This window comes from Rhinopithecus roxellana, chromosome 12, assembly GCF_007565055.1.
Source record: "Rhinopithecus roxellana isolate Shanxi Qingling chromosome 12, ASM756505v1, whole genome shotgun sequence".
In the NCBI taxonomy this organism is placed as follows: domain Eukaryota; kingdom Metazoa; phylum Chordata; class Mammalia; order Primates; family Cercopithecidae; genus Rhinopithecus; species Rhinopithecus roxellana.
In genome coordinates this window covers 123,122,714-123,136,637 of record NC_044560.1, presented here as the reverse complement: position 1 = coordinate 123,136,637, position 13,924 = coordinate 123,122,714, and the positions used below count along the sequence as shown (strand labels likewise).

The 13,924-nt window shown below is 47.5% G+C and overlaps 1 protein-coding gene across 3 annotated transcripts in view; it reads right to left on the bottom strand.

Moving 5' to 3' along the window:
* RAD54L (RAD54 like) overlaps nucleotides 1–13,544 on the bottom strand; it is a 32,225-nt gene extending 18,681 nt beyond the window's left edge. The window contains exons 1-6 of one of the 3 annotated variants that reach the window (XM_030912907.1): nucleotides 13,420–13,544; nucleotides 12,716–13,286; nucleotides 12,526–12,612; nucleotides 10,998–11,117; nucleotides 1,448–1,508; nucleotides 87–222 (exon numbers count right to left, since the gene is read on the bottom strand). In XM_030912907.1, the coding sequence (XP_030768767.1) occupies nucleotides 87–222; nucleotides 1,448–1,508; nucleotides 10,998–11,117; nucleotides 12,526–12,612; nucleotides 12,716–12,718 (407 nt within the window). In that variant the 5' untranslated portion in view covers nucleotides 12,719–13,286; nucleotides 13,420–13,544. The other 2 variants (XM_030912908.1, XM_010363031.2) reach the window with 2 other exon arrangements.
* Between the last annotated feature and the right edge of the window lie 380 nt (nucleotides 13,545–13,924).

Below are 13,924 nucleotides of genomic sequence, written 5' to 3'. Positions count from 1 at the left end.
AATCACACCAAAATACCTTCTACCCTCCCAAGTATGCATGCATGTACAGAGGACCAGAACTGCTTACGAAATACCAGTGCACATACTTGTCAAGCTTCAGCTGGTCATGGGCGCTCAGCGGGGGAGGCTCATACAGAACCAAGGCATCTTTTTCCAGGGGGTCATGGAGGGCCCGGCGGACCCCAGCCCTTTTCAGGCCCAATGCCCGAGAGCCCAGAGGACCTACAAACCAATAATCATTCCATCACCTGAACCTATGTTTAGGAGCTCCAGCAAGCCCAGCTCAAATACTTGTCCTTCACATAACATTTCTTGAGCTCCCATATGACCCTCTCTCTCTGAGAATGCCTCCAAACTCAGTTTGAGCATCTCTACATGACCATTATCCCATTCTGCTTTTTTCAGAGATGGAGTCTCACTCTATTGCCCAGGCTAGAGTGCAATGGCACAATCTTGGCTCACTGCCACCTCTGCCTCCTGGGTTCAAGCAATTCTCCTGCCTTAGCCTCCCAAGAAGCTGGGACTATAGGCGCCCGTCACCACATCTGGCTAATTTTTGTATTTTTTTAGTAGAGACAGGGTTTCACCATGTTGTCCGGGCTGGTCTTGAACTCCTGACCTCAGGTGATCTGCCCACCTTGGCCTCCCAAAGTGCTGGTATTACAGGCATGAGGCACCACACCCAGTCCCCAGAATTATTCTGCTTTGAATCAGAGCTTTTCCTGTTTTATTTCTCCCATTCCATTACAAACTTCTGAGGTGCCAGGACTGGTTCATTTCAACTCAACACAATCCTGGGAAGGCCTGAAATTCTAAATGGGGCTTTCATAGAGCTTTCTGAGAGCTCCTGAGAGCTGGCCACAGCCAAGCATAGTGTCTCAAGCCTGTAGTCCCAACACTTTTTGAGAGGTCGAGGTGGGAGGATCGCTTGAGCCCAGGAGTTCGAGATCAGCCTGGTCAACATAGTGAAATCTTATCTCTATTAAATTTTTTAAAAAGAAAAAAAAAGAGAGAGAGAAAGAGAGAGAAAGCTGGCCTCCCTACTCCTCCAAGCCCCAGTTTTAGCATCATGCTGTACCCTATATGAGACAGGGAAAAAACCTTACAGAATTTAGGCCTCCCACACAGTCAGCCTCATAAAAGAGATGCTACTGAATGCACTTGGATTGAATGAAGCCCAGGTCCATCAGCCATCTTGGCCCACCAGGAACTTTCTAAGCAGTGGGACACCTCTACCAAGAAGATGAGGGGCAGTTAGTCTTGGCAGCCCTTACTGAGGCTAACACAGTTTTCATGCAGGCCTCAGGAGGGTCACCCCAAACACAGCCACCACTGGACTGGCACCTTCAATTCCCAGCTAAGCTTGTATTTACAAAAGCAGATTTTTAATTTATTCAGGCACACATACATATGACTGATTTCAAAAACAGAAAAACCTCCATTTTACCTTGATAATTTGGAATGGGGACTTTGAAAGGCTTTGACAAAATGCTTCGAATAAATGCTTCCTAAAAAGAAAGGAGAAAGAGGGATTCAGGACTGATTGGAGATGTTATGAGACAATATCATGATATGCTTCACATTAGGTTGGTACAACAGCGTCCATCTTCGAGGCTTTATGTAAGGTTCTACAAGTATCCAGGGATAGCAGAAGGGCCCAGCCTCAGTCAACCATGAGGCTTAGAACCCATGAAACCATTCACTCATTAAAGATGCCAGTGAGCATCCCTAGCTCTTCCCTAGGGTATAGCACCTTGGAAAGCAACTACCACAAACTTAGCCAACCCGAGTAATAACAGAGAAGTCCAATGTCTGCGTTTAACCACTGTCATATAGGGCTACACCTTCCCAAGCATACCTCACATACCTCACAATTTTTTTTTTGGCCACATCAGTTCTGCCTAATATATCTAATACTCACATCAGCCTCCTTGGGAACTAAACAGCTCATCAAAAAGTAGTGATAGTAAGAGATATGGGAGCCATAGTATTAATAAAATAATATTACCACCACCAGACCGAGCATGGTGGCTCACACCTGTAATCTTAACACTTTGGGAGGCCAAGGCAGGAGGATCACTTAGGTCTGAGAGTTCGAGACCAGCCTGGGCAATATAGCAAGACCCCATCTCTATTTTTAAAATATATATTTAAAAATATAAAGGCCGGGCGCGGTGGCTCAAGCCTGTAATCCCAGCACTTTGGGAGGCCGAGACGGGCGGATCACGAGGTCAGGAGATCGAGACCATCCTGGCTAATACGGTGAAACCCCGTCTCTACTAAAAAAATACAAAAAACTAGCCGGGCGACGAGGCGGGCGCCTGTAGTCCCAGCTACTCGGGAGGCTGAGGCAGGAGAATGGCGTGAACCCGGGAGGCGGAGCTTGCAGTGAGCTGAGAGCTGGCCACTGCACTCCAGCCTGGGCGGCAGAGCAAGACTCCGTCTCAACAAAAAAAAAAAAAAAAAAAAAAAAAATATATATAAATAAAAATAATGATGGCTACCAATGTATGCTAGACACAGAGCTAAGCCTCTTGCATTCATGTTACCATTTAATCCCAACAGCTGTATGAGGTCCATATATTACTGGTATTCCCATTTTACAGATGAGCAAACTGAAGCTCAGGGTGATTAAGTCACTTTCTCAAATCAGAAAGCCATTATAAACGCAGGACTTTCCCAGTTCTAGGGTCCTTACTTGTACTCAGTAGGCAATATGGCCTCTCACCCAGTCTGTTTGAGTACAGCCATACACATCAGCCCAGACCCGGCAGCTTCCTGCCATGTAAAGCACAAGAGAAGGAACATGAGAAAGGGACATGAGAGAGAAGCTAAGCCCAACACTAAGAAAAAGCAAGTGGGACAAGGGTGACAGCAGGTAGACATGTGGGTCCTAGAGAGGTAGCACTGGTGACTCCTCTACCTAAGGGCAAGAAGCCTCTCTACAAGCACTTCTGCCTTGAACCAGCATTATTCCATGGGCTATGGGGCTGGGGCAGGAGTAGAGAAGGCAGAAAAATTAACACTGAACTAACTCTGACAGCTCCCATGGAAGTTCTGGTCCACACACACCTGAGCCCTTTGCGGAACTGTGATACCCTATGAACCTCAACAAAACCAGAGCTGGAACCCAAGAGATCAAAGAGAAATAAAGAGCAGAGACCCTGAAGGCAGTTTTAATGGGAATATATTAGTGGAAAAAGCAGTAATGAAAAAATATCCCTTCTAGCAAAAAACATAGTCTAGTAGGAAAAAAAAGCAAGCCTGCCCTGATATTTTTACCTTTGTTTTCTGACTCATTTCTTCACACATCATAAATGTCTAGAAACTCAAATGTACTTTATTTGTTTTTTGGGTTTTTTTTTTTTTTTTTGGAGACGGAGTCTCGCTCTGTCGCCCAGCTGGAGTGCAATGGCGCAATCTCAGCTCACTGCAACCTCTGCCTCCCAGGTTCAAGCGATGCTCCTGCCTCAGCCTCCCAAGTAGCTAGGACTACAGGCGCACACCACCACACCTCACTAATTTTGGTATTTTTAGTAGAGACAGGGTTTCACCATGTTGGCCAGGCTGGTCTTGAACTCCTGACCTCAAGTGATCCGTCCACCTTGGCCCCCCAAAGTACTGGGATTACAGGAATGAGCCATCGCGACTGGCCTCAAATGTACTTTAAATTAAAAAAAAAGTAATGAATTTTTTTTGTGATATTAGAAGACAGAAAACGAGTATGTAGAAATGAACTTCCTTATCACACTAAATAACATGACAATATCACACTAAGTAACATAACATGAGGGCAAAGTTGGCAAAACACTCAAATGCTTTTGTTTATTTGCAAACTTCTTTGCATGTGAATAAAATCCTTTATTGACTCTTTTTTTTTTTTTTTTTTAAAGAGACAGGGTCTCACTTTGTCGCCCAGGCTGGAGTACAGTAGTGGTGATCATACCTCACTGCAGTCTCTAAGTCCTGGCTCAAGGGATCTTCTCACCTCCGCCTCCCAAAGTGCTGGGATTATAGGCATGAGCCATCATGCCCAGCCTTTACTATTTTTAATTAGCATGACTGTAACTATGAACAGCAATGATAATCATTATGAAAGATGCTAACAAAAAGGACCCTTGGCCAGTGCAGTGGCTCATGCTTATAACCCCAGTGCTTTGGGAGGCTGAGGTGGGAGGACCGCTTAAGTCCAGGATTTTGAGACCAGTCTAAGGCAACGTAGTGAGACCCCACCCAACACACCCCCTAAACAAAATTTAAAAATTACCCAGGCACTGTGGCACATGGTCCCAGCTACTCAGAAGGCCGAGGCAGGAAGATCACTTGAGCCTAGGAGTTCAAGGCTGCAGTGAGCTATGATTACACCATTGCACTCCAGCCTGGGTGACAGCAAGACCTGCCTCAAAGGAAAAAAAAAAAGCTACTCTTAAGTCAAATGAGAGGAAAAGGAGATAGACCCTAATTTTCTTTTTAATATAGCATCAATTCTAAAACAGAAATATTTTCAAAATTATCAGTATAGAAGGCTAGATTTGAGGCTCTGAGTAGCCAAGAATGTATGCTCCAAATTTAAAAAGACTTTCAATAGAACACAGGAACCATAGGTTCTGCAGGGAGAACTACAGGCTTGCATAACTGGCAAGGAAGAATGTGGAGACCCCTGGCCAAAAACATCTGAGGGCTCAGTCTGCAAAATGGAATGGCTGGCCAGGCACAGTGCATGCCTGTAATCCCAGCACTTTGGGAGGTCAAGGCAGGCAGGTCACTTGAGGTCAGGAGTTCAAGACCTGCCTTGCCAACATGGTGAAACCCCCTCTCTACTAAAAATACAAAAAACTGAGCTGGGCATGGTGGCGGGCACCTATAATCTCAGTTACTTGGGGGGTTGAGGCACAAGAATCACTTGAACCTGGGAGGTCGAAGTTGCAGTGAGCCGAGATCGCACCACTGTACTCCAGCCTGGGCCATAGAGCAAGACCCTGTCTCAAAAAAAATAAATAAATAAATAAAAAATGAAAAAGAAAAGAATGGCCAACCTGCAGGGATCTGGTCTGGTGACTCACCAGTCTCTATAGGAGGGGGCAGGGAGGGAGCATGCTCTCATTCTCTGTTCATTTGGTTACTGATAATTCATATCAATTTTTCCTTCTGATAGATGAGAGACAGCATCCCTCCTCCCCACCAAGGCTAAAGCTTCCCATTTCTGCAGAGAATCACTCTGTTATGACTGATCACTCTGTATCTCAGCCTCTCCCTCTCTATTAGCTCTTACCAGTATTCAAAATGGACTTAATTATCTCCTATCTTAAAAACAAATATTCGTTTGATTCCTTATCTCCTCCCCTCCACAGGCAAACTTCTACTAAGTTATATAGCTCCCCTTTTTTCCTCCCACTCTTCCTGTCTTCTGCCCCTTCCACTCTGGCCAAGATCACGAATGGCCTACATGACCCTAATTCCAATGGACATGTATCTTACTTGACGAAGCTGGCCACTCTTTCTCAAATATTTTCTGCCTTTGACTTCCATGACACTACTGTCCACCTTTCCGGGATCTCATCTTCAGTCCCCTAACGAGCTCTTTTTCCTCTGCCTTTTAACCCTCACCCCACCCCCAGAGCTCAGTGCTCCCAACCAGCTGCAGTGACACACATCTGTAATCCCAGCACTCTGGGAGGCCAAGACAGGAGGATTGCTAGAACCCAGGAGTTTGAAACCTTCCTGGGCAACATAGTGAGACCTGGTCTCTACATATCATTTAAAAATTAGCCAGGTGTGGTGGCGCATGTCTGTGGTCCTAGCTACTCCAGAGGCTGAGGTGGCAGCAATACCCGAGCCTGAGATTGAGGCTGCAGTGACCTGTGATCGCACCACTGCATTCCAGCCTGGGCAACACAGCGAGACCCTGTCTCAGAAAAAAAAAAACAAAGTCAGTGCTCCCCAGGGCGCAGGGTTTAGCCCTCAGATCTTCTGACTACACATTCACCAATCCATTTACCAGGTATAAAATATATCTATGCTAACGAGTCCCAGATAGATTTCTAGTTATACCTTACTCCACATCCACATTTGCAACCGACTGCAGACCTAGATCTCCTGCAGGGACTTCAAAATCATCATGTCGGCCGGGCGCGGTGGCTCAAGCCTGTAATCCCAGCACTTTGGGAGGCCGAGACGGGCGCATCACGAGGTCAGGAGATCGAGACCATCCTGGCTAACACGGTGAAACCCCGTCTCTACTAAAAATACAAAAAAAAACTAGCCGGGCGAGATGGCGGGCGCCTGTAGTCCCAGCTACTCGGGAGGCTGAGGCAGGAGAATGGCGTAAACCTGAGAGGCGGAGCTTGCAGTGAGCTGAGATCTGGCCACTGCACTCCAGTCCGGGCGACAGAGCGAAACTCAGCCTCAAAAAAAAAAAAAAAAAAAAAATCATCATGTCTAAGGCTAAAGTCCTCATCTCCAAGGCCACACTATGACTCCTGTGAGCCCCAGGCACTTTTGCCTTTGGGGCCCCTTCCTCCATTAAAAAAAAAAAAAAAAAAAAAAAGCCAGATGCAGCGGCTCACTCCTGTAATACTAGCATTTTGGGAGGCCAAGGCAGAAAGATCACTCAAGGTCAAGAGTTCAAGACCAGCCTGGCCAACATTGTAAAACCGTGTCTCTACTAAAAATACAAAAATTTGCCAGGCGTGGTGGCGGGTGCCTGTAATCCCAGCTATTCAGGAGGCTGAGGCAGGAGAATAGCCTGAACCTGGGAGGCGGAGGTTGCAGTGCACCAAGATCACGCCACCGCACTCCATTCTAAGCGACAGAGCAAGACTCCCTATGAAAAAAAAGAAAAAACAAAAACAAGACTGTGTTGGTATAAAGATAAATATAATAATATAATCAGGCTAGATTACTATGTATTTTTTTCTTCTGATTTTAAAAGGAATTAAAGACCACCATCGCTCTCTAAGTGCAGTGTTAGCTCACCAAGCTCCAGCTGAAGGAGAATGGAGATAAGTAAGGAGGTGAGCCAAGATAGCACCACTGCACTCCAGTCTGGGTGAGAGCATAAGACCCTGTCTCAAAAAAAAAAAAAAAAAGGAATACCTAAGTATATCACCGTGAGTAGAAAAATAGGGGACAGAAATCAAGTATTGCATTTTTCCATCATTTTCATTTTTTGTGTGAATTTTTTTTTTTTTTTTTTTTTTTTTTTTTTTTAGATGGAGTCTCACTCTGTTGCCAGGCTAGAGTGCAATGGCACGATCTCAGCTCACTACAAGCTCTACCTCCCGGGTTCATACCATTCCTCAGCCTCCTGAGTAGCTGGGACTACAGGCACCCACCACCACGCCCAGCTAATTTTTTGTATTTTTTAGTAGAGACGGAGTTTCACCGTGTTAGCCAGGATGGTCTCAATCTCCGATCTGACCTCGTGATGCGCCCACCTCAGCATTCCGAAGTGCTGGGATTACAGGCGTGAGCCACCTTGCCCGGCCTTTTGTGTGAATTCTTAATATAAATGTAGAGATGTAAAGCATTAATACAAGTCAAAATGTTTCAGTGAACAAGTTTCAGCACTTCCATTCTATAACAATTATAAACAAACCTGTTCATATCTTCTGGACAATGGATTTTTTAAAATACAATTTCTTATTGACAGCAACTAAACAGTGTTAGTAGCATTCTTATCACACAGCAGATTCTACCCATTAACTATACTTTTCTGAATTTTCCTATATGCAAGTATTTTTTTCCTTTTGAGACAGGGTCTCTGTCACTCAGGGTGGAGTGCAGTGACAGTATCATGTGTCACTGCACCCTTGACCTCCTCAGCTGAAACGATCCTCCCACCTCAGTCTCCAGAGTAGCTGGGACTACAGTCACATGCAACCACATACAGCCCATTTATTTATTGTTTTTTAGAGATAGGGTCTCACTATGTTGCTCAAGTTGGTCTCACACTCCTGGGCTCAAGCGATCCTCCTGCCTCGGCCTCCCAAAGTGCTGGGATTACAGGTATGCACCACCACGCCTGGCCTGCAAGTACATTTTTAATGTTGTCTATCTTCTGTTCTATTCCTGTAACTTTGCTATTAAAAGACAATAGCTTTTGTATAATACATTCAACTTCATGGGCCTCCTGATTACAGTGCCCGCCATCTCCCTCCCACCAAATGCCATTCCTCTTCTGCGTTCCCTATCTCAGCAAATGGCACCACCATCCATCCCCCTTGCCCAAGCCTAAAATCCCAACTTCATCCTCAATTTTCCCTCTCCCCACATGTAATCAATCCCAAGTTTTTCCACTTGTAATTTTTAAGTATCTCTCAAAATCCACCTACTTCTTCCCATTCCCCATTCCCCTAAAACCCATGTCCAGGGCATAATTCTCTCTTGCTTGGCCACCTGCAATAGCTTTCTCACTAGTTTCCCTACCTCCAGTCTCTCCACATCCAACAGATATGCTACACTGCTGTTACCTCCCACCCCGACTTAAAACACTTCTAAAGCTCTTCAATGACCTTAGTCCAGACTCTCCTAGCATGGCTTCTGAAAGGCCTTCCACTCTTAGCCTCTGCATAGCTCTCCAACTCTCATCTCTCACCACCATCCCCCAACTCCCCACACTCTCTTTTCAGTACCTGCCTCTATTGCTGCCAGGCTTTCCAATAAGCTGTTCCTTCTATTAGAATATTTTCCACTCCTGGCCGGGCGCGGTGGCTCACGCCTATAATCCCAGCACTTTGGGAGGCCGAGACGGGCAGATCACGAGGTCAGGAGATCGAGACCATCCTGGCTAACACGATTAAACCCTGTCTCTACTGAAAATACAAAACAAATTAGCCTGGTGTGGTGGCGGGCGCCTGTAGTCCCAGCTACTCGGGAGGCCGAGGCAGCAGAATGGCGTGAACCAAGGAGGCGGAGCTTGCAGTGAGCCCAGATCACCCCACTGCACTCCAGCCTGGGCAACTGAGTGAGACTCCATCTCAAAAAATAAATAAATAAATAAGAATGTTTTCCACTGTCTTCACCTGTCTAACCCCTCATATCTTTCAAGACTTAACAGCACATCTTTCAGAGGCAGGTCTTCCCCAATCTCCAGACCCGTAGGTCTCCTGTTATGCACTCCCACAACTGCACTTATGCCATGTAGTTACACAGGACAACTTTGAATAAATCCTGAATGAAACAGTCCCAGAAGATTATACACCATTTTAACACCATTTTCTTTGAGATGGGGTCTCGCTCTGTCACCCAGGCTGGAGTGCAATGGTGCCAGTCTCAGCTGACTGCAACCTCTGCCTCCTAGGCTTAAGCGATCCTCCCATGTCAGCCTCCCAGGTAGCTGGGACAACAGGCACACACCACCATGCCCAGCTAATTTTTTTTGTATTTTTGATAGCGATGGGGTTTCACCATGTTGCCTGGGTTGGTCTTAAACTCCTGAGCTCAAGCCATCCGCCTACCTCGGTCTCCCAGAATGCTGGGATTATAGGTGTGAACCAACACGCCTACCCAACACCATTTTTTAAAGTTCAAAAAACCAATTAAAAAATGTATTAGTGATTTTTTTTTTTTTGAGATGGAGTCTCACTCTGTTGCTGAGGCTGTATTAGTGATTTTTGTATGTATCCTAAAACTGTCATAAAAGCAAAAGATAATGGATACAATTCAAGATAGTGATTACCTCTGGGGATAGGAAAAGGGATTATGGGTTTGACGATGTTCTAGTCCTGGATGATGGGTTCACAGGTGTTTGTGTTTTATAACTTATGTGATATATCTATATTTATCAAGTATTACACAAAACTGTTTTTTTTTTGTTTTTGGGATGGATTTTCACTCTTGTCGCCCAGGCTGGAGCGTAATGGCACGATCTCGGCTCACTACAACCTCCGCCTCCCGGGTTCAAGTGATTCTCCTGCCTCAGCCTCCCAAGTAGCTGGGATTACAGGCATGCACCACCATGCCTGGCTAATTTTCTCTGTATTTTTAATAGAGACGGGATTTCAACATGTTTGCCAGGCTGGTCTTGAACTCCTGACCTCAGGTGATCCATCTGCCTTGGCCTCCCAAAGTGCTGGGATTACAGGCATGAGCCACTGCGCCTGGCCCAAAACTGTTTTTATTTAGTTAGGTTTTTTTTTTTTTTTTGAGACCAAGTCTCACTCTTGCCCAGGCTGGAGTGCAGTAGCATGATCTTGACTCACTGCAATCTCTGCCTCCCGGGTTTCAAGTGATTCTCATGCCTCAGCCTCCTGAGTAGCTGGGACTACAGGCATATGACACCATGCCCAGTTAATTTTTGTATTTTTAGTAGAGAAAGGGTTTAACCATGTTGGCCAGGCTGGTCTCAAACTCCTAACTTCAGGTGATCCACCCACCTCGGCCTCCTGAAGTGCTGGGATTACAGGCGTGAGCTACCGTGCCCGCCCACAAAACTGTGTTTAAATGTTTGCTGAATGCACAAATGACTAATCTCCATTATGTATTCCTAGTTTTCCTTCAAAACATTACTCATAAAGCTTAGTGGAAAAGCTTTGGAACTAGGCAGATCTGCTGCACCCACTCTGAGCAAATTACTTAACCTTTCTGAGACTCAGTTTTCTCATCTTAAAACGTGAGAATTACATGAGGCAATGCACCTGCCATGGTGGAGATTAAGTTTGACTTTACTAGAGGAAATATATGACTGTGGTACTCCTTAAAGTCATATACAGAGTCAGAGTCTGAGCTGACATGAGGATCCTAGTTCCTTTACCCTCCTTTCCTCAGGAATCTGAACCATCTGATATCTGGTGCCCATGTAGCTACTATAAACCAGGCACAAGTTAGGCATACCTCGCTAAGCAGGCCCCAGCAGCTGTGGGCAGGTCCAAAGCCCCCACAGATGTGTGTCTTCTGGCCACTCTAGAAAGCACTGAGGGAGTCTACAGGGACAGGAGTCTACCTAGGCTGAGTGACTGGGCACAGACATATACATGCAGGTTGCAGTTCTGGCTTACATGCTGACTGCTGTCCAGACAAGGTGGTTGATTGGTTAGCTGACTCAAAGGTTTCCGAAAAGGAGACAGGAAACACTCCTGGATCTGGGTCTCACTGCTGGATTTCCGTTTCCTAGGAGTCTAGGAGAGAGAATTGGGAAAGGTGAAGTCTAGAAGACCACAGAAATCACCATAATGGCAACTAATACTTGAAGTGCTTATTAAGTGCCAGGCACTGTGCTAAATTCTTCACGCGTGTTATAGTGTATCATCTTCATAGCTACTCTATTATATAGATTTATTATCCTTATTTAAGAGGTGATAAAACTGGAGCTTAATGCGGTTAAATAACCTGCCTAAACTGAGCAGGGGCAATGGAAACGGTAAATAAAACGGGCGTGTGAAGAGCAAGTCTACCAACAGCATGGAGTCCTGGTGGCCCCAAAGCTTCACTCCAAAAGCTCCATGGAATGACTGAGCAACCAAACACTTCGCTGAGTTTCCAAGGGGCAAGAGTACAGCTGCCTTCAACTCCCAGGCCATTGAGGCCACTCCCCACTCAGGCCACCCATGGCCATGAGGACACTGGCACTAAAAGCATCTTCAGCAGCAACCAGCAACTGACAGTAGACCCAGCTGCAGAGAATGCTGCCCCAAGTTCAAGTCTGAGACCCATGTACGTGGCAAGGGACAGCCAATGTGCCTCCTTCACAGGTAGAGAAGCCCCTTGCACACCACAGTACAACTATTGAGCAAACCCCTCCAAGCCATTAGGCAAGAACCCACTTGTGCCAGTTTGCCAGGATATTTGAAGCTTCAGCGATCCTATAAGACACACCTGAAACAAACACCAGCAGCCCCACCCCACACCTTATTAGCACACTGCTCCTGCCAAAAAGTGCCTTCTAATCCTTGCATAGCTGATCCCTTCCTTCAAAGTTCCAGTGGCCAAGCCCCCACTTCTTGAACTGCTCTTATTCTCTGAAGTCCATGCTGCACTGTCCTATTTCTTTTGGTTTACATAGGTCCTGCCCACAGTCAGCCCCAGTAAGCCTCCAAAATAGGAAGCAGCACACAGGGCCCAACCTAAAGTAGAATATACTGTACTTCAGTATGAGCAAGGACTGGAAGGACCCAACCTGTCAGATCTAGGCCCAAGTGAGCCCAGGACTCTAAGGGAGGCCCAGAACACTCTACTGTTCTGTGACACTGGGCAGGGGACAAGGAGCAAAAGAGCAGGCTGCTAATTGCTGTTGTGTAGCCCTTTTTTTCAAACAGAGTCAAAAGGTCCAATCCAACCGGCTCTTTTGCTTTAGAATACCTTTTCCCACCAGGAAAACTGAGGTTATATTAGCTTCTAATGACTACTCTGAGGACAAAGATTTTATTAATCTTGTTCAATGCCTGGCACATAGTAAGTACTCATTAAAAGTTTACTGAACATACAAAAGAGGCATCTGGAGTTGGCTATGTAACCCTAGAAACCAAGTCCTGGCTTCTTTTCTGCCCAAACAGAAAACTCCCCTTCCCTGTCCCCTTGAGTGCTCACCACTAGGCCAGGTTGCCAGTCTTCATCTTGAGAGGACCCGCCTTCAGGCTTTCTCTTGGCCAGCTGGCTGGGAGCCAAGCTCCTCCTCTGTAAGGGGAGAAAGGAAACAGTGCCTGCAAGCATCCTGCAGCCTAGGCCTGTTAGACCCTGACCCAGGGCTACTCCCAGCCTCCCCTAGGCCCACACTTACCATCCTGGGCCTAGGAGTTTAAAACGTCAAGTACCCATGAGCCGAAGGTCAAAAGCAGGCAGCGGCTAAGCGTGTAAGACCAGGGTCTAATCAGCAGAGAGGGCTGCTACATTATTGAGAGGACCGGCTAATTAAAGAGGGGGCCTGGATGGCGGGAATCCGTCCAGGAACTGGGGTTTGGACCCAAACTGTGAGAGTGTCCGTCCTCAGTAGGCCGAGACGAGAGATTAGGCCAAAGTGGAAGAGACCAAGCAGAGATTAGTGTGGGACTGGGGGAGGAGGCAGGTGGAGTCCCAGACTGGGCGGAGTGGAGTGGGGATGATGGTCCCAGACTGGGCGGAGTGGAGTGGGGATGATGGTCCCAGTCCGGGTGAAGGGAGGAGGTAGTTGCGCGGCGGGGCGGGATGGGAGTGGGGGTGGGGGTGGGTAATCACTGGCCAGGAAAGAGAAGCTGTGGTGAAAGTCCGAAGCCTGGGTGGGGAAGGCAAGTCCGGAGAAAGGAGATTTCCCAGGGCTGGAGGTGGAAACCAGGATAAGATTCAGGGAGGTCGAGCAGGAAGCCACGCGGGGCCTGTAAAAGACCCAGGTTAGGAGGGGAATACGAGGAGGGGCTGAAAAGAGCGACAGAGATGGACGTAGACCCCAGCACCTCCCTCCCAACCTTCTTCTTCCCAAAGCGCGCGTTAACAGCCGCCAAGACTCACCGACCCGCCAAGACCCAGTCAATCGAACCTCCCGCCGCGCTGCTGTCGTATCACCCATTGGCTATGTTCGATGAGTTCGGCCCTCGCGACCCAAGGAAGAGGAGGGAATAGTGCTGCGCCCAATGAGGAGTCTGGGCTGTGGGGCTGGAGAAGCTAAATTGACCTACTAGGAGGCGTGACTTAGATGGAAGGGCGGGGCCAACGGAGGTGGGCGGTTGGACGAGAAGAGAGGGGCGGGGACGGGGCGGGGAGAGGGCGGGGCGGGGGGGGGAAATGTTGGGGGGCGAGGGGCGGGGCCAACAGAGGTGAGCGGTTGGGCGAGAAGAGCGGGGCGGGGCGAGAAGAGCTGGACTGGGCGGGGAGGGGCGGGGCCAACAGCGGGGGGAGGTTGGGCTAGAGGAGCGGGGCAGGGCTAGAAGAGCTGGACTGGGCGGGGAGGGGCGGGGCGGAATTACTGCTGCGAGCTGGAATTCGGCCCCTGTCTTGGGTGTTTGTCCCAGGTGGG